Source organism: Poecilia reticulata, chromosome 2, assembly GCF_904066995.2.
Source record: "Poecilia reticulata chromosome 2, P_reticulata-male-v2, whole genome shotgun sequence".
Classification (NCBI taxonomy): domain Eukaryota; kingdom Metazoa; phylum Chordata; class Actinopteri; order Cyprinodontiformes; family Poeciliidae; genus Poecilia; species Poecilia reticulata.
Window position 1 is genome coordinate 18,003,337 of NC_088831.1, and position 20,336 is coordinate 18,023,672.

At 40.9% G+C, this 20,336-nt stretch overlaps 2 protein-coding genes across 11 annotated transcripts in view; one reads left to right on the forward strand and one right to left on the reverse strand.

The window, feature by feature from the left end:
- dgkh (diacylglycerol kinase, eta) overlaps positions 1 to 20,108 on the reverse strand; it is a 65,519-nt gene extending 45,411 nt beyond the window's left edge. For 5 of the 10 annotated variants that reach the window (XM_081599016.1, XM_081599010.1, XM_081599000.1 and 2 more), the window contains exons 1-3: positions 18,854 to 19,138; positions 3,324 to 3,434; positions 1,868 to 2,026 (exon numbers count right to left, since the gene is read on the reverse strand). In XM_081599016.1, the coding sequence (XP_081455142.1) occupies positions 1,868 to 2,026; positions 3,324 to 3,434; positions 18,854 to 19,123 (540 nt within the window). In that variant the 5' untranslated portion in view covers positions 19,124 to 19,138. Of the gene's footprint in view, positions 1 to 1,867; positions 2,027 to 2,171; positions 2,193 to 3,323; positions 3,435 to 12,487; positions 12,671 to 18,853; positions 19,139 to 19,849 lie in introns of those variants that run through there. The other 5 variants (XM_081599032.1, XM_081599008.1, XM_081599003.1 and 2 more) reach the window with 4 other exon arrangements.
- vwa8 (von Willebrand factor A domain containing 8) overlaps positions 19,036 to 20,336 on the forward strand; it is a 66,867-nt gene continuing 65,566 nt past the window's right edge. Inside the window, exon 1 of the mRNA XM_008437498.3 lies at positions 19,036 to 19,140. The gene's annotated coding sequence lies outside the window, so the exon portion shown is untranslated. The remainder of the gene's footprint in view (positions 19,141 to 20,336) is intronic.

The window sequence follows — 20,336 nt, forward strand, 5'->3', positions numbered from 1 at the left end:
GTGTAAAACATGTCGGTAACACAAGCTGGGCACAAGCACATAAATGATTGTGATCAACTTTTGCTTTCTCGGTATTACAAAGTTGGTCGGTAAGAAGAATAAAAATAACTTCTGGAAATCAGTAAAATGAACAAAAAGGTGGATTTTTGTAGCTTTTCAGAAAACCCAAAAACTTTTCAGGGAACAGAGAAACTGTGCAGCAACATGGGTCCAAAAAAACAAAGACTACTGAGAAGCCAAATGAGGCTAACAGTGATGGTTGATGATTTCTACATTCCAAAGGAATAATGAATGAACAGATTACTGACATGCTTTTTCATTTGACCTTCAGCTGCTCTCTGGCACTTTTGTTTGATCTTCACAGATAATTAAAACTAAAAAATTTTCTTTTTTTTTAAAGTCACTCAAATCAAACTGAAAGCCTGTTTCATAGTTTTTATTACTTTTTTTTTTTTTTTTTTACATTTTATAACCTTTCAAATTTAAATAAAATGTTCCTTTCATACATATTTTTGATTCCAGGTGGTTTTGTTTCTGGACTGGCAGCTTTTCCAGTTTGCACATCATCTCTAATTTTGTTCCCAGTTCCCATCTGAAGGTGGCTTGCTGTGCCTCAATTATACTGTTGTTTGTTCCTATTTTTGTGTCTTGGATCAAACATAAAATCGATAGTGTAACAAACAGCCACTCTCTCAAGGAAGAGCTCCTTACACCTGCTGACACCCAGCTGTGTGTGATTGTGGCGTTTGGAAATGTTGTTTTTACTTATTGACAATGGGGTTTGGAAAGAAATGAACAAAAGATGGGAAGAAGCAGAGTAAGGATGTTCGTTTTTTAGTCTTTTTTGCTGATTACTGACATTTGATCAATTATTGTTAGACTGACAATAAATTATTGTCAGTCTAACAACAATAAATCATTTATTGTCATAAATGAGACAATAAATTATTTCATTTATTCGTTTTTAATCTTCATTTTGACACTGTTTCCAAGCTGCCTCGCACAAGCAGCTTGCATTTAAATTGAGCAATTTGTGAAATTACATTTTTTTTTCATTTCTAAAAAAGAAATGATACAAGGCCACAGAGTTAAACTCATAATTTTGTACCCGTTTCAAATGAATTATTTTATTCTCATTTCATATTGATTTAGGATGTAGATCAGCTTCCATTAGAATTTGTCCTCCACTAACTGCGTTGACCATATAACTGCGCAATTTGGAAGTACGAAAATAAATTTGTCTAATGAAAACAAGCCAATTTTTTAAAAAGTTTTTGTGCTGTTTTGATGTTTTTTATTCTTCGGCTGCATCAGAATTTGTGTATGTCGCAAAATTGCAATAGAAACACTTTTTCCGCATCACATGAGTCACATGATCAGACACCGTATGTTACTACTGGTGGAAACAACAAAGACGACGACAGGTAGTGGGAGGAGAATGAAGGCGTGACATGTTTTTTAATGACTTAAGTGAACAAAACTTATTCGTGTGATTTTACATACGATTCTTATTTAATGGAAACAATTGTGAAATTGTGACTTTTGACATTAGTCAAATATCGACAAAGTTTTGCGCACATCTGTAATGTAAATGCAGCTACCGTCTTCTCAGTAGTCTCGATTTGGTCTCCCTCTTTACTGTCACAGAAAGTCATGCTATTCTCTTATTCAAGATTTACAGTCTCTAAACCCCTTTGGAGCCAAATCTTGACTTATATGTTAACATACAGCGCATTCATGTCATCCAGAAAAACCATAAGGGCTTATTCTGTTACTTAAGGAGCACTGAAGGCTTCTGCAACCTTATGACATGAATGCAGCACTACTGCATATTGTGGGTCTGGCCCCGTGGCTTAACCGTTCTGACCCGAATTCTCACTAGGCCCTCCTCAGATCCACTGGCACCAAGGGGTGGGGGGGAGCGCCGCGCGCCCGTCCAGCACACGGACATGACTCGCCAGCACACGCGGCTCCTGGACACCCTGCGCAGCGCCCGCTCCTGCCACCGCGCCAAGGCGCTGCCAGACTAGTCCACGTGCAAACACACACACACAAACAAACACACACGTGTTTCATTCCATGAGAGTTAGGTTAAAAAGCAGAAAAGGAAAGAGTTGTTCAAAGTGAATAGAGAAGTTGTTTTTGGTTCAAGTGGGTCGCTGGTCTCTTACCTGCATGACACAAAGCTTAGGATGCACTTAATTTACAGATTCACATGAAATTTTTATGTCTTGATGCTATACACAGATATGCTAATTGTAGCAATTAGAGAAAGCTACTGAGTTTGACAAAGCCTAATGATATTACTGTAATTTTGATATAATTACTGTTAATTTACATTCAGCAGAACCAGCTTAGTTTGATTTTAAATGACAGAAACCAAGAGGAGATCTGCCAATCCAGCTTCATCTAAAACTAACAAGCACACATCAAAATGCTCCTAAATTAACTCATAATACTTCCAGTTGCTAGGCTACCAGAACAGTCCTTATAGAAATGGTCATCCCTGTTGGCAGGTTGTAAATTCTCACTTTTTGATTTTATGACAGACTGAAAGAAGTAACTCTACACACCTGCCCTGTTCAGTCCGATTTAATCCAACTCTACTTGGTTTTTCTAGAAACGCCGGTTCTTATGGGGAGGTGAGAATGTGCAAAGAAACTCTCATGTGGACCAATAAAACAAACTCTGGTCTGTCTAAAAACCTCGGTCTGGGTTCAGTTGGAAGTGAACTCTGGTGCGGTCTGAATGCATATGTGAACGCCAAGCGAACCTGAGCCTGCTCTAAACGGAGGGAACGCACTATAGGGAGAGCATTCTGGGTAAATACAACCAAAACAAACACGCAAGTGTAGAGCTAGCAGGAGAAATGGCTCATGTGTTTTTTTGGGGGTTTTTTTTACCAAAGAGAAATCCTACAACCACTGGAATCGGACTCCGCTCTATTTTTGTTTACATTTCGTGAAGTCTTCTTCCGAGGTTTCGTGTTGTTTCCTTCAGTGGTTCTTGGTGCAGCGCCACCACAAGGGAGCGGGGGAACAGGTTTTTCTTTCACACAGTTCAGTGTGAAACAGAACCACAACTGAAAATGTAAAACGTTGCATTTTTGGTCCCAAATCACACCAACTGGACCGAACTGTCAGGTGTGAAGACACCCTAAGTTTGAACAAACTGAAAAGTGTCTGCAAACCCAGCAGTGAACCGTTTGAGGTGTTAAAAGACAGAAATGAGGCTGGTCTTTAGAAGTAGTTTGGTCTTCCCATCTAAACTAGACTGCATTACAAACTGCTGCTCTCCAGTGTACGGAGAGGAGTGAGTGCTACCTTGGCATCTTTGGCGTAGTAAAGAGTTCGGCCTCTCAGTTTGAAGTAGCGCTTTTTCCACCTCTGGAAGGAGCTCGTCTGTTTCAGCAACAATCCTTCCTTTATGCTGGTCTGCAGGGAGAAAAGACACAACGGTTTCATGGACACCGCCCATCACAGAACAACACAAAGCTTCACTCTCACATGTGGAACACCTTCCGGGAATCTGTCGACATAAAAAAGTGCCTGCTGTTTTGTGTGTGTGTGTGTGTGTGTGTGTGTGTGTGTGTGTGTGTGTGTGTGTGTGTGGGTGTGTGTGTGTGTGTGTGTGCGTGTGTGTGTGTGTGTGTGCGCTCTGTGTGTGAGCTGTAATTTTACGCATGGGAGGAGAGGAACAGGCGAGAAGAAAAAGACCCATTTCACACACACACACACCTCTCATTTCTCTAAAGAGATTTAAACACACATCTGTCAGTGAAGCAATGGGTCAAGGAGAGAGTAATAAACAAAGATGGAGTGAACAGATGGAAGGGAAAAAAAACCAGAGAAGGCAGCAACAGCTTTCAGATGAAGAATGAACTCCGGAAGTATCAGCTTTTAAACACAACGACGCTAAGAGACATTACAAACACTGGAGGAGGCCAGTTTGACAACCCTAAAAGAGACGTGTCATACTCACAGCGATTAATGAATAAGACGGCTTTAAAGGTGTTTCATTTATTTCAGACATCTCCGTTTGTATTTATAGAGTACTTGTTCTACTTCTCATCCTCAGCTGGAGAAAAACAGAAGTAGAGACTCCACCAGTTGAATCTTTGATTTAACTTTTTTTCTTTGCATTTGGACATGTGCCAAAAAATGTCAAATGTCAAATTCTGCTTTTATGTTTCACACAACGTCTCAACTTGATTAGAATTGGGGCTGTAAAATCATCACTTTACCATTGAAAACTGGTGTAAATTATTTACAGTTAGTGATGCACTGATACAATGTTAATATCTGTATCGGTTCTGATTTTGAAAAAGAACTCTAGATGTGCCCGATCCATAAGGGCAGATCTATTCAGTCTATTCCTATACTTTGTGCTCTGAGTGATGTTATGCTTTATTATTTGTTTTACGTTATTTTTAGAATTCCTAATTGCATCTGTTGAACCACTTTTGAACAAGGCTTGGTGCAGTTTAGTTTTTGCATGTTTGACCAAAGTAGAGGACTTATTGTTTCTCAGTTTGAGTTTATTTATTATCATTCCCTGGGGTACTCCTAATTGCACTGACTGAACAAATTAAAGTTGTGTTGTTTGTGCATGACCAAGATTTTGAAGTTATTGGATTAATTAAGTGTTATACAACAAATTTCTAATTCAGTACATTTATGTCTGTGTTTAAAAACAAAACAAAAAATTGGTTTATGTCAATTCAGTAATGTTTTTCTGTATCTGATCAGTATCGGCCGATATTAAACCTCAGATATTGATATCTGTATCATAAGTGAAAGAAGTGCATCTCTAACTAATAGGGTATGGAATATAATTTTTTGATCAAGTAATAGTTTTTTGTGAACATGCTGCTAACTTCTGACATTTTCACATCTTAATCAATAAAAAAGCAATTTTATATTTACTTAGACATCTAAGTAGAAGCTGTATTGTACATCTTATAAAAACAAGCTAATTCATTTCCAAGAGATGTGTTGCTTTTGTAGCTCTGACCAAAGTAGAGGACTTATTGTTTAGACTTTTTGAATAGCTAAATCAAAGGTCAAAATGGTCTAAGTCAGTGGTCCCCAACCTTTTTATTACCGCGGACCGGTCAAGACTTGGAATTCCCGCTAAATCCTGAATATACCCAATTTGGGTTGTCTTGGAGTTTTTATCGCAACGTGTGGGGTTTTTCCTGTCTGGGAACGAGAATACGACCTGCTGAATGTGACAGGTAGCCAATCAAAAAGCGCAGTGACGTCAGAACAGAGGGGAATCCCAAACAGCTGACATATCGCGCAACTGAGTCCGGTGAATATCGGAGATGATATTTAGAAATGTTTATTATTAAATCTAAAGGTCATTATTATGTTTATTCAGTTAAAAATGTTAACTATGAAAAAACATATTCACCTCCAAATCATAGTGCAGCAAATAGAGCGGCTGCTCCCGTTGTCTTTTACCCACCGCCTTTTCTTTTTGTTATGTCTTTTATTCAAATGAGTCTACAAACTATCACTATTGCTTCTACATCGTCATCCGTGTTTGGTTATTCTAAATTCCCGCTATGTTGGGGGTTTTACTGGATTATCCTCTGGAATCGGTTCGTGTTGCTCCTGCCTTGGATACACGAACCAATCGAACCTGTTGGACTTCATCAGCTCTGTGGTCACAGAGGTTTGGAGAATCGGCAGACAATTCTTAAATCTTTCCGTCTAAACCAGACTTAAGACTCACAAGCTCTACTCATCTCCTCTCGACCGCAGCTCAAACGCTCTGACTCTGGTCACTATGGTAACGTTTACATATCCCTTCAGAATAAGATACAGATGCGCCACAAAAACGAACATTTTACTTTCGTGAAAACTTTAACTCACGATGATGACTAACGGGGGCCCTCAGCTTGTTTCTCTGCAACGAGACGGTCCCATCTGGGAGTGATGGGAGACAATAACACCCGAAGTGTTGCTTATATCCACAGCCTGCTTGGTCTCTACGTGGTGAAACAGCTTGAAGCTTCATTGCCTCATTAGCAGCCGGTCGCCGCATGTTACGCAGCGCAGGCTTGTAATGTGGGACTCACCTACCGGTCCGGGATAAATCCATTCTCCTGTCTCTTCTCTGGGCCTTTTCCCCTTCGCAAAGAAACTTTTCAAAGACATCTGATCTGTTTCTTACTCATTTTGCTACTTGTGGCCTCAGTGTTGGCGCGCAAGTAACCAAGAGAATCCGGTTAAAGGATTTTCAAAATAAAAGATCCTCCAGACTCAAATAATACATAAAACGGAAATATTTCACTATTCTTGCGCGGCCCGGTACCAAGTGGTCCACGGACCGGTACCGGTGGGTTGGGGACCACTGGTCTAAATGAATGAGTAAAAAAAAAAAAAAAAATGTTTTAAGACAATTCAACAATGTTTTTCTGTATTGGATCGGTATCAGCCATTAGCTCAGATATCGGTATCGGAAGTGAAAAAAGTGGACCGGTGCATCCCTATTAATAAGTCCTGCTTCTCTTCCTGTTTGCTGTAGAGAAGCCGCTGAAATCTGAAATTCAGCATAATGCTGTAGTGTGATGTTTCCCGTTGATGGTGTTGACACATGTTACAGGAGGAACATAAAGTTGAGGGATGGCAGAGATAATAAAACAAAGGTCGACAGAGAGGTGTTTGAAAGAGGTATTTCCAATAAAAGAACATGGGTTTCCTGTCCTCTGCGGCGCGAGTGGTGTCCATGTCACAGCGAATCAATCCCCGTGTGGAACAGTACACAGAGCCATCATCATTACGACCACCATCAACTTTTGCACGCACGCATACACACACTGGACGTAAACAGCAAATAAAGCAGGGCACGTAACAGTGGGCGCGTCACAGATTAAGCACACACAAGCGCACACAGATGCAAACGCTCAGCACGAAGAACATCATTCTCTACGGGCGCAGCGAGGCGAGGTGAGGAGAGGCGGGTCGCACACAAACATGCACACGCTGAGGCTATTTATAGCGAAGGGTTTATAGCGAAGGAAGGGCGCTCTGTTAGGGGAGAATTACAAACAGACGTAGAGGTCTGAACCTGACATCCTGCCCACCAGCTGTGTCAACTTAAACACCACAGCAGAACACACACTCACACAGGTACGTCCGTGCAGACGAGATGGGAGATCATCATGTGCTTCCAAAGCACATGATGATGAGGTATTTTAATAGACAAGGGCAAGAGATGAAAGAACTTTGTTTTAGTTTGTCATTCTGGATTTGAATGAAGAGCAAAGAACGAAACAAAGCAGAACAGGAAGAGGATGGAGAGGATTTTCCTAAACAGCCAGCCGTGCCTGCATTGATTCCCTCTGTTTGTTTCTGTAAGTTGTAGGACTGAATTTCTGCAATGGATTAAGGTGAAATACCTCAAAGCCGACTGCCGTATAAGGCTTGAGCAGCTGACCTGCTTCTACATTCAAAGTGGGACCGTAGCAGCCAGCGGATGAAATCATGTCCTCATATAGACCTGCGAGACTTCCAGCAAATAGCTGAGCTTATGAGGTACCTTCAGGGTCTTCCCTTTCTGCTACTTAAGCTGAGTAAACGGGAGTTTAGGGAATTCCAAGGCAGGGCGCCGTTAATGACGGCGACGAGTCAGTTTAAAACGGGCATCTGCCAATACTGAGCCGGTAACCACAACCGCCTCATGTCACAGAATGCAATGATTATGTTAAGTCCATGAGAAACAAGATTAAACAGTCCTGTCAGGGACAAAATTTAAGATCTGTGACTAAGGTTTTTTAAAAGGATTTAATACATTTTAAGGCCTTGATTTTAGATACATGAATTTAAGACTTTTTAAGGATGTGAGAACATCCTCACATCCTAGTTAAGTTACAATAAATAAAATATGCTGCTGTCGTACCTGTCTATCAAATCGTATCAAATGTGTAATGATTTTACTGAATCTAGCCATCTATAGAATAAACAATTAACCTACAAGTGCCTATAAAAAGTATTCACCTCCTTGTATGTTCTACCCTTTTATTGATTTTACAAATAAATCACAGTCAACACGATTTGGCTTCCTTTTTATTTTTTGTCAATTCTCCCTATCCCAAAACAAGCAAAACAAATCTCTTTAACATCAAAGTGAAAACTGATTTTTAAAAACAATGGCATGCAGATACAAATATGAACATAAAACAAGTGACTGCAGAAATATTCACACCGGGCCTAATTCAACAGAGGTCCAGCCAACTGGTGCCGGTCATCTCACAATGAGTGGACTGGAGGCCACCTGAGTGCCTCCAGTGACTGTACTTTAAGGAAACATGCGTCTTTATACTCCAACATAAATACTTTGGAGCGATGCCCGTCTCATTTCCTATTGGAAACAAACTTCTTTGTTGAATGGAAATTATTTTCAAACTTAATATTTGAAGGATATGAACAATTTGGAGCTTAACTGCAGATAGTCATGGGGAATAGCATTAATTAAACCAAAAGAATAATGCATATGGTCTATAGATGTAGAAATCATATAGCTTTGTAAGCTGTCCAAACAAGAATAGACTGGAGTTGCCTTGAACTCTTAATACTGATGACTTGATCATCTAATCTACCAATCTAATACTTGATGACTGGGTAGTGTACTGAGCACGTCACATGTGACTGAAACAAAACTGAGCAGAGCTGCATGAAAACCTCAATATATATTTATACTGAGGATTTAAACTTCCAGAAAACTTTAAAACAGCTGAAACAGTTCTTTTAAATTAAGGCTAACCCCCTAGACCCCTCTGCTTAGAGTTGCTTTTGAGCAAAAATAACTGGAATATTGACCAACATATTCTATGTGTATTGATGATTTTAATGATGGCACTCATCAATATGTAATGTTTGTCACTGGTTTCTCAATTGTATGTTGTTTGCGTAACTTCTTATTCTTGTGTTTTTATGATGTAACACACTTTGAACTGCCTTGTTGCTGAAATGTGGTGGACAAATAAAATTGATTGACTGATTGATATTTATGAACAACATTTCCATCCACAGTCTTTGAACTTCCACAGTCCCAAGTTGGAGTCTTGATTCTCCATGGCCCACCATTCTTTGCTCCAGTTCTATTTTCTATTTTGCTCCTCCTTGGCCTCCATAGTTCCTCTCCTTGTCTTCATCTCCTTCCTGTTGCCAAGTAGGCCAGAAGTGATCTATAAATAGCCCGCTGCTCGCCTCTGTGCTCTGCTCTTCTGCTAAACTACGAGACAGAGAGCAAGTCCTGTGTTGAGGAGAAACCAGTAACCTGAGCAACATGCACCTTCCACCCACACCGTGCCTGGCTCCTGGCAGGGTGACACACGGCCTCCGAGTAGCACAAACACACACACGCTTACACAATGGACAAAAGCACAGGCGGCTCAAATGAATCCAGCAGCTGTTGCTGCTGGATAAGAGCGGCGCTGGAGTTCCCTCATAGGAAAGCTGAGCGGGCCCATGTCCTGCCTTTGATAACACCCAGACAGGCAGCCAGTCAGAAAGCTAACTGTTGACTGTAAGAGTGGACCTTTCATGAAGCTAAGCCGCAGCAAACTGGATCAGCCATCCGTCCTTCTAATGGGATAACTCCTCTGTCCCAGATTGCTGTCCTAAACCAATTGCTTTTCCTTTCTGAGCCTCACAGAGGATTCAGTCTAATTAGACTGATGAAATATGCCTGACTTCTCACCCCTGTCTCTAGTCAGAGCTTACTTGTGCTCTGAAGAAACAAAGGTTAAATGTTCTTTACGCTAAGCCCTGAGAGGTGACGACATTTTAAGCCTGAACCTCCTTTACGCTGACCTCCAGTCCAAAAAGGCAACATATTCTGCGTATGGAGAGATTATTTGTTTGTAAACACTGAGGATGTGCATGAAACCTGACTGCGGAGAGAGCCAGCCAGACTTTAGACTGTCACCAGTTGCCGTTGTTATCTGCCATTATCTTGCTGTTTTAGCTAGCATGTTCTCAGCGCACTACAAATGTTTATCACCAAGTGGTGAAATAACTGAAGCTACCAATTTAACAGTGAACTGAATTAATGACCTATAAAAGATGGCCCATACTTCAGTGGCTGGACATTACGTTACATGGAATATTAAAGCAGTAATTTCAGCTCTAAATGATTTCCTTATAAATCTAAATGATTTCCTTGTAAGACAATTATACGGTTAGTCTAAAATTGTAAATGTTTATGGTGAATCAGAATTCATGTTTATCATACAAAGGGCAAGAGAAATATGATAATTTCTAACTATTTTGATCACAATTAGCAGTCATTTTGACAGCAGAAATTTGTCTGCTCTAATAGTTAAATTCTAAATATAGATACTATTTTTCAAAAAGTATCACAGTGTTTGGTCAGCCTTACAGATTTTCACCCTAACCTTGATCTCATATGAAACTAAGCACCATATGGAAAATGAACATAGAGCTGAAGTCATCGAGGCAGGTGGAAAAACGAATCCATCAGAAATCAAAGGTGCAACAGGCTGAACAGCAGGTAGGGAGACGCTGCACTAGAAATAAAACACCTGCCATCTGCAACGCTGCATGCTGGAGTTGCACTGGACAAACAGAGGCGATCGGCCCTGGCTGAGAGTTGTAAATAATTTTATTAGCCTGATTGTAAATAGTGCAATAATATATTATTGCTTTCTTTCTTTAGGTGGCATGCACAGTGCAGTGCACCCCCTCTACACTGACATAAACAGTTGTCCTCTAACGGTAAGCCATTAACACACTAAGCAGTGCGTACATAAGCATAACTGACAGTGCTAAGTAGGGATAGCTACCGAATTCAAATACATTTATAAGTACTGACCGAATTCTGTCGGTAATACCAAGTACCTATTCACAAAAATTCAAACGGTACCATGTTTTGGTACCTAAACGCATCATTGTGACAAAATGGAGGAAGAGTGGGGGATTTTCCATGCTTGTTCTGAATAAAGCATAGCACGCGCAAGAGCGTAATGAAGTCAGCAGCCGCTAGTTCAGTAGACAAAGTAAGCAGAGCCTGTAGAAAACGCTCAAAGGTCTGGCTGCACTTTTCAAATTATGCTCATTGTAATATTTGCATCGCAAAGTACGAGGTGCTAGAAAGCACCTTTCTGGCATCTTTCTAGCTTGTGAAAGCACCCGGCTAAGCACAAGATTTTCCTTAAGGCTGAAGAATGCACGATCTTCGACAACCTCAGACCTACAACTCCTGCATCAGCCTCCGTTAGCACGCCTGGATCTGTTAACAACTCTTCATCTGTAACCAGCAACATGGACAAACAAATGTTTAATACGTTCGGTGATGGCGACAGCAACATTCACGATGCAGGTGAGAGGAAATGACAAATAGGAATACGTGGAGCTGGATTTTAATTTGTGCAATAAGACAAAACAGTCTTAGCAAAACAGCAAATGCTCTGAAGAGTTTTATCTTTCAAGAAATTTGTCAAACAGCTGTGATATTACAACGTCAAGAGTTGGATGTTGTCTTGACATATTTGTTAAATTTGATGTATTTAAAAATAAATATGCTAAATTAAAAAAAAGTTTATTATTAAAAAACAACACATAAAAGTACCGGAAATTAGTACTTTTGAGTACCGACAGTGATTCCCAGGTACTGGATATCGGAACCGAATCGAAGTGTCAAAGGTATCCATCCCTAGTGGTATGACCCTCCTCCTGGCTCTGATTGGTTGTTGAATTGGAGTATTTCTGCAGATAGCAGTAAGACAATACAAAAGAGGCAGAGAAACTCAATTCTCTCACAAATTATCTGTCTCAAATTATACTGGTGACAGTTTTAACAAATATGTAAAAAATATATATTTTTATAAAAGTTACAAACTGCAGCTTTAAAGAGACAGAGGCCAATTTCAAGGTGTCAGATATGGCTATGCTGCAAAGTCAAATGCCCTTTATGTTCTTTTTGATTTATGCAGCATTTTCATAACAACTGAAGGTAACAGATATTTGATTGTGCTATAAAACGGATGGCACTAGGTGTTTATAAAATACATATCACCCCCTTAAACAAGAAATCAAATGGGATTTTGTCTTGCTATTCCATAAAGCCCTTCAATTCTTAAGAACATTTAGTAATTAGTTTATAACCATTTTTAAAAATGAATACTATGTACTATACTTTATTTTGATTTGTTCTTTGAATTTGTACTGAAACAGATATCTTCGAAACTGAGATCTTAATTTGAAACCAGAAAACAATATGATCATAATGTTGTCCACATCACCCAGCTCTTGTTCAGGCTGTGTGGAGGAACTATTTTACTCGGAGCAGAGAGTTTGATGTAGAAGGTAGCATGAACAAAGAAACACAGCAAGATCGTTTTGAGCGAGAGAGACAATATTATTTTACATCGTACAGCACAAACACGTAATCACATTTGCACAGGTTCTTATCCACTAACTGCACTCATTCACACAGAAAAGCAGTGAACACGTACCTGCACCTCGGCTCCAGGCTTCCTAGCGGAAAGCCTTTCTCTGTTTGGCAGTTTCAGGTCATGACCTTTAACATTAAACTTCTTGCGACTGCATCCATAAAGCCGACCGGCTACACATCTGTCTGTGCCGGAAGCCTGCTGGGAGAAGCCCGCTATCTTAGCAGTCATTCCTAAAAGCAAGGCTGTGCCGTGCGTCTGTTAGCAAACGGTTTATCATTGCTGAGTCCAGCTGGAGTACAATCAGGTCTTTCAGAACCCAGCGCTGAAATGTTTCAAATTCTCTCCTCGTTAATTCCTTGGTTCCACCACGCTCCTGTGATTCTCTCGGTGTATTGTCCTCTCGTTTCTGTCTAATTGTTACTCTGTACACTTCCTCCCCTAACTCCCACGGCCTGCTACAATTTCACTGAACTGATGGTTAAATTACAATCCAGAAAGTAGGAGAAGGGTAATTCCCCTGTCTAAGATCTGCTTTGAGAAACTAGACCACACATATGGGCAGCTGCATACGTATCAAGTTGGTAGAGGGGATGATGAAGGGTGCCCTCACATCCTACCGTTATTATGTTTCAGCTTCGTGCACCGAGGAGATGGAAAGACGAAAATCTTTCCATCTGCATGGGCGAAAATCACGCAGAAGTCTCCAGATTAATCAGATTTACAATTATACTTCAGATTTCCATTCATCAGTCATAAGGGCCAAATACCTAAAGCTCACAAGACAAGACACGATGTTGAGTTCCCAAGAGCAAGACATGCTTTTTGTTTCAAAAAACATCAAAGATCAATTTATGCTACAAGAAGGCCTTAATTCTGCATTTTTATAGATTTTGCCATAAACTTCAAACTGATATGCTTCTTTTTCTGATTTCCTAAATCTCTGCAGACCTTGAGAACACTGCTTCAACTAGACTAGTAGAAGTGTGTACTTATCATATCATTTATCGTGATAAATTTGTTATCATGATAGGAATTTTGATTTATCGTCACAATAAATTCCAATGGAAATGTTTTTCAAAAGCAGTATTTGTGTTTGTGGGTTTATAATTACTGTGACACACAGTCAAAGTTATCTAAAAACAAGGAATAAAAAGCTCTCATCATTTTTATCATTATCACAAGAGTATGGCAAAATATTGTGATAAAACTCTAAGTCCATATTGCCCACCCTTAGTCTATAGTACAACATTTTCCAGTTGCTATTGACAACATGCGCTGTGATTGTGATGTAGCTCAACGTACCTGTCTAGACATCCAAAAATATTGGTTGCTATAGCGATACTTTCTGCCTCCTTGAGCGTCTGAACGACTTGCAGTCCTTAGATATTGTTTTCTTTTTGTCTGTCACTGTCGCCATTTTTAATTTTCATAAACTGCCTCAGAATGACAGAAAATACCAGAACTGAGATGAGGAAAAAAATTTACTCAAACTTTTTGCAGCGCTTGTCTTTCTAGAAGAGGATTAAAATATTAAGATTGGAATAAAGAAGCAACAACTCAGAATCGATTCAGTAAAAACTGACGGATCAGAAAAACCTTTCAAACGCTTTTTTCAATACCCTCTATATCCAAGTTTACTAACTAAAGGCATTTTTTTTTACGACATATCAAAACTAAACTTAGGGCTGGATGAAGAAAATGAAAATTTGTCCTGCTACAGTAACAGCTCCAAACTTTTATGATAAAGACTCACAGGGAACAGGAACCACACAGAAAAAATTCAAAAATAAACACACAGAAACACGGATCATGACAGTGTGCGTGTGTGTGTGCCTCTTTAGGGTGTGATAAATTTGAAAATGAGCTGAAATAAATTTGTGAGTTTACATATTTTTCTTCTAACGGACAAATATCAAGAAAACTTGAACAGCAAGCTGAATGCAGTTTTTTCCCCAACAACCTCTTGTGGTCTTTCTTCCACTGAGGGGCAGGTCTAAATGGAATTTGTCAGAATTGCCAGAACGCATGTCTGAGCCTGTTTACAGATGGGAAGAGAGAAAAATACAAGGTAACTAACTGAAAGGGGCTGGCGAGAACACTGGAAAACACTGAAAAAAATCCATTTTCCTTATTGAAGTGCAACATCCTGATCCAAACTTCGCATCTAAAACGGTAAATTAACCTTTCACGCACATCGACGTGTAGCAGGAGTGAGAGGGAAATGAACCCCCAACTTTCCAATTCCAAGCTTACAACTCTCCCCACTGAGTGAGATAAACAAAGAGTTTTCATCTAAAAAGAAACATCTATGCATCCCATAAATGGAAATACACCGTCACCTCGTACTGCAACACCTCCTTTCTTTCTTTCTCTGCAAAAAAAAAAAAAAAACCAGCATGTATCTTTTTTGGATTACTCAGAGGCTCGCAGAGCAGCAACAGGAGCAGCGGCACTGTGGAACACCATTAGCTCTGTTTTCAATCACAAACCACAGTATTAGTCACACATTTATAAGTTCTGTTCTGCAACAGAATGACAGGGTGGGAGCTGAGAGTGGAGACGACAGCAGAGCAGCGGCAGTGAAGGGACTTATTCACTCTTACACATGAGGTAGTCTCACGCAGAGCAGAGAGGTCCACTTTTGAAGGACAATAATCTGTTTTTGCCTGCTCATTTAAGTTTAAAATGCTTTTCATATTTTGTCATGTTAAATCAACAAACTTTTGTGTATTTTTCTTGTTTTTTAGGAATGATAATGATAATGACAGACACAAAATGGTGCATAGCTGTAAAGTCAAACGAACCAAACCCTTTGAAATTCCTGTTCCCCTTCTTGCCTGTGGGGGCGCTGCAACAGGAACCACTGAAGGAAACGAAACGAAACTCTCTGAAGAAGACATTGACGAAATGTAAACAAAAACTGAGTGGCGCCAGATTTTAGCGGTTGTAGCATTTATTTTTTTGTTTTTGGCTAAAGACACAAGCCATTTCTACTGCTAGAGCTAAACTGTCGTATTTGTTTTGGTTTTATTTACCCAGAATGCCCTGCACTATAGTCACCTTCCTGCTGTCGGAGCAGGAAGGTGACTATAGCTTCGTGTTCACATTTGCATACGAATTGTGCCAGAGTTCGCTTCAACCGAACAGAGACCTAGGTTTTTAGGCGGACTAGAGTTTGCTTTTTTGGCTTGCTTCTGAGTTCAATTACACATTCACACCTCTACAAACAAAGCAGGTTTTTTTAGGCAATTGAACCAGAGTTTGATTAAAACAGGCTAAACAAGACTGGTGTGAATGCACCCATAACACAAAATGCTGTAAAGGAGAAGGTGATCCCATGACTTCATCCACATTATTTGTACTTATATGTGTCATTCATGGCTGAAAGCTGAAATAGAGATTTTTCAAGTTGCCATTTGTTACATAATTTCAGAAAAATATAACTTTATAAGTGTGTCAACAGTCATCCAGCTTGGATATCTCATACATCATAGAAAAACTCCTAAAGCTTTTACGCAACTTCTAATGGTTTGTTAAGTAGGACATCCCTGCCATGTTATTTCTTATGCTCTGTCTTTTATGATTTCCAGTCATGATTGTTTTAATCATCCTGCAATTCAGGCTACATTAAATATGTGAGAATCTGAAAAGCAGCTCTAAGAGCCACAGAGCGATGTGTGTGCGCCCCTCACACATGTCAGCCGCTGAGATGACCAATATGGAAGAAGTGGTTGTCTGTGGCAACCAAAGAACCGTGGAGATGGCGAACAAAAGAAGAGGGGTGGGCGGGGACAATGCAGTGGGCACACAAGCACACATGCACACACACACATGTATGCGCCCTGATCCAGAGTTAAGCAAACAATCCAGTGGAACAACACTCAGTGAGTCAGTGCCTGCGTGATCCATTTGGAAGTCACAGAACACACACACACACACACAAAGTGGGAGACCTCTGTTGTACAATGTCAACATGCTGAGCACGCTGATACAATTACAGCAGAAGCGCTTCATGCTATTGTGGCGGTAGGATGAAGAGATTCTTGACTGACCTGCAGGGTTGCGTAAAGTGGCAGACACGGTATCTGCGGATTTCAGCAAGTCCATTTTAAGACTTTTTAAGATCTTTTTTTAATGCCACTTTGAATTAAATTTTAAGACAGAAAAAAAACTATAACTATAGGGCATGATTTAGGGGATCCTGCTGGGTTATATGGGTTGGCACCAGAGGTGAGACTGTGGCAAAAACTTAACATCATTCACCCAGCTTTGCACTTACCCATGACGGACCCAAAAAGGGCTAGCTGGCTAGCTATAGCTAGCAAGGGTATATTAGCACCTCGAGTCAGAGAATACACTGAAGATATCTGTGCACAACTGAAACTTTTGCCTGGTAGAAAAATCCTGTGAGAAAAAAACTACATACGAGATAATTCCTGCCACAACTACATTTAAGATCTGAAATTATGACAACTTACTTATTTTTTTTCAATGAATATGAGAACATTTTAAGGCCTTAAATTTAATACATGAATGTGAGACTTTTTAAGACTTTTTTTGTAGATATGTGTGTGGTTCCAGTCCATCCTTGCATACGTAAGTCCTCACACCCCTTCCATAGGTGGCTCACCTTCCATAGGACCAGCAACCATAGATATACAATTGGAGCGCATGTGTTCTGACATTCATTGAATTGAAAGCCTGAAAACTGACATTCTGTTGTCAATTTGACTGAGATTGAGCTGTTTGTTAATGTGCAAAAATGGTCAGTTTCTATATGAGCAGTATACTATATACTAAAATACAGATACAGGCTGCAAACACACGCTACACTTCTTATATTTTATCTAAAAAACTTATAGAACACTTTCATTTTTCTTTCCCTTCACAAGTATGCATTACTTTTATGTTGGTAGTAAAATCGCAACAAAATACATGGAAGAATTTTAAAAAATTCAAGGTTTGTCTATACGTTTTTACCACACTTGTCCAGCTTGAAGACTTATATCAGAGTAACTTTTACTCACTCTCTTGTGAAACTCCTGTAAATGCGACAGATTCATATTGGCCACATGGTGTCACAAAGCCAAAAGGAGGCGTATGAGATGTCCCATCAACTGTTGTTGCTTTAAAAGTTTGGGCTTTTGTTTCAAAGAAAACATGAATGTTTGATTAGGAAAGGCCAGAGAGTACTTTGCCCAAAGTTACTAAAAATAACCGCCTTCATCCTGAATAATGTAGATGGGGTTGAGTGGAGCAGTCAATAATTAAGTGGGTCCTTTGCTGTGGGAGGACAGTGCTCATTTACAGCGTAGAGGAGAAGTGTGCCAAGTGAGCTTAGGTGTCTCAGAATTAGAGCAACATCCGCTTATTAAGTCCTGCAGGACAAAAGCAGATCTGCAACAAGTCTTTTGACCTGGCAGCTCACTAAGGGAATGAGATTTTCAATTTTATCCAATGTTTTATGAAAGTTATCATTGGTTGGTAAGAAAGCCAACTTCCATAATTGCGGTGTGTTTTAAAAACTCAACTGTACTTACAGGGTGATAAAATTAGTGGCATGCAGCCCATAAAACAGCCTTTAGCAACAGTAAATCCAATAAGTTTGTATCATACAGATTTTCTTGAGTCTTTAGGATCATCATTCTGTTGATGACCCAGTTTGAGTTTGGACAAAAAGTCAACAGTCAGACAGATTGCCTTACATTTGACGGTAGAATACCTTACAAAGGAGTTCGTAGCTGACACCATGGTGTCCATGTCTTGTGACTGCAGCATGGTGTGCTATGTCTGAGAAGTTCTTTGGGTTTCTATCAGTGCTACTTGGCATCATGTGCTTTCCTCTGGCCTGTCCAAAGAACATTGTTGGAGGTTGCCAGTCCGTCAAAGGACAACAACAGAAACAGCCATGCACACTCTCACAGATCATTTAGAAAGAAAAGACCAGCTACTATGCATGTTTCTAGGACAGCGAAGGGAAGTTGAAGTGCCAGGAGACAGCCCACGCATGCATGGGGGGAACATCCAAACTGAGGACCTTGCTGCAGGGCAAAAGTGTTGACATATAAATACAGGGTAAACCTGAACGTTGTAACAGAAGCAAGGATGTTTTCAGGTCCTCTAGAAAATGTACTGAACGATCCTCAGTGAGATCAGCAACAGATTTTACCAAGTTTCTCAAAAAGCTAGCCTCTTAATGTCTGTCTGCAGAACAGAGAAGATCTCTGGCACAGTGATGTCCAGACATTATGCTTCACGCTCCCTTAACACCAGCAAAAACCCATATGCTAAAAGTCATGAACGCGCATTGATCTGTTGAATGTTTGAGGCAGCAGTTCGATCAGCCCGCCTGCTGAGGGAACACCTGGAGGAGGTGTGATGTACATACAGAGAGGACGTTCAAATATCTAGGCAGATGTTTCTTACCTTGCTCCTGATCTGTCCAGAGGTGGACACTTTCCGGATCAGCTTCTGGGGGCCTTCCTGCTCTGCCTCGCTGTCGGAAGACTCGTCCGCCGCCCCGCTGCCGGCGACAGCGCCCACCACATGGGCATGCACCCCCGCGCCGGACGACACCGCCCCTTTCTCCGGCTCCTGTCGGGGAAATTGGGAAAACCAGTCGGGGTTAGACTTTGGTCGGCCGGCGGCTCCCTTCCTCTCCTTAAGGCGGGAGGAAGCGTCTCTCCTCGCTGTCATCTCTCCACGTCTCTGAGGTAATGATGCCTTCTGGAGCCTGAGTGGGCTGGCGGACGCATAGGGGGACAAGCTCGGGGGTGGAGAGACCACAATTTCCCCGCAACAAGGGCAGACAGATGGCTGCTGTGGCCAGCCAGTCCCCGCCGACTGAGGCTGGTGGAGACCGCCTCGTCCACTCCGTCAGTCGGCGGACTGGTCCGTGGCAGGGCAGACCCTAGTGGCTGATTCTCTCCAACACCCACAAAGACAGCGCAGCTAACGGGAGTCACACTACATTTATTTATCAATAACTCAAAAGAATGCTGCGAAACTCTGTAACTATGATATAAGCAACAAATAAAGACAACTAAACTGAAACAGACGTGAGTAAAAATAATTATGGTGTTACTCGTAATGTAGCAGACGAAGCATAGTAGATTAAATTTGACATTTAGCATTTGCTAGTTTGTATTTCTTGAACAAGCAGAAGACCTCTGGCGATTAAATCCTATTTAGGTTGTTAAGACACCCCCACAAAAATCTCAGCGACAGATACGCTCTAAACTCGGCCGCTCTCAAACTGAAGTAACACTTCCACACTAAAACCTAACAGTTAAAACTCAGTGTTCGTGAAAACAAGTCCAACTGTTCACTTTTCTTTGGAAAAACACCGAAGAAGAGCCACCGAAGTGAGGAGTGCGCGGGCTAAAAACAAGTCCCCCGGCCGGTATTGGACTTTTCACTAACCAGTTCCTCCCAGACTGGGCTGCGGCTGTAGGGGTACACATCCTCCATAGTCCCAGGCTTCGTTCTGCGTCCGCTCCGAGGAAGAAAGAAGAAACAAAACGGGGGTAAAGGTGGAGGAATTCAGCAACCTGCTTCGCCGCCCTGGCTCTTCGCCACCCCCGTGTGCGCACCGAGGAGGAGAAGCAGGACGTGGAGCCCTGACCGTGTCCTCCCACCGCTCTCTTCTCTCTCTCCCTCCCTCTCAGCTCGGACCGTGGCCTCTCTTCTCCCCCTGCTGCTCGCTTTCCTTCCCTCTTCCCTCTTCTTCCTTTGATTCTTTCTTTCTTCCCTTTTCCCTCTTTCTTTATTTATTTCCATCTCTCTCTCTTTCTTTCTTCCTTTCTTTCTTTCTTTCTTGCGCGCGTTTTTAGCGCTGCGCGTGACAAAAGTCAAACAGCATTAAAAGTGATAGAAATATTTTCTGAGAGTATTAACAGATGAGATTGGC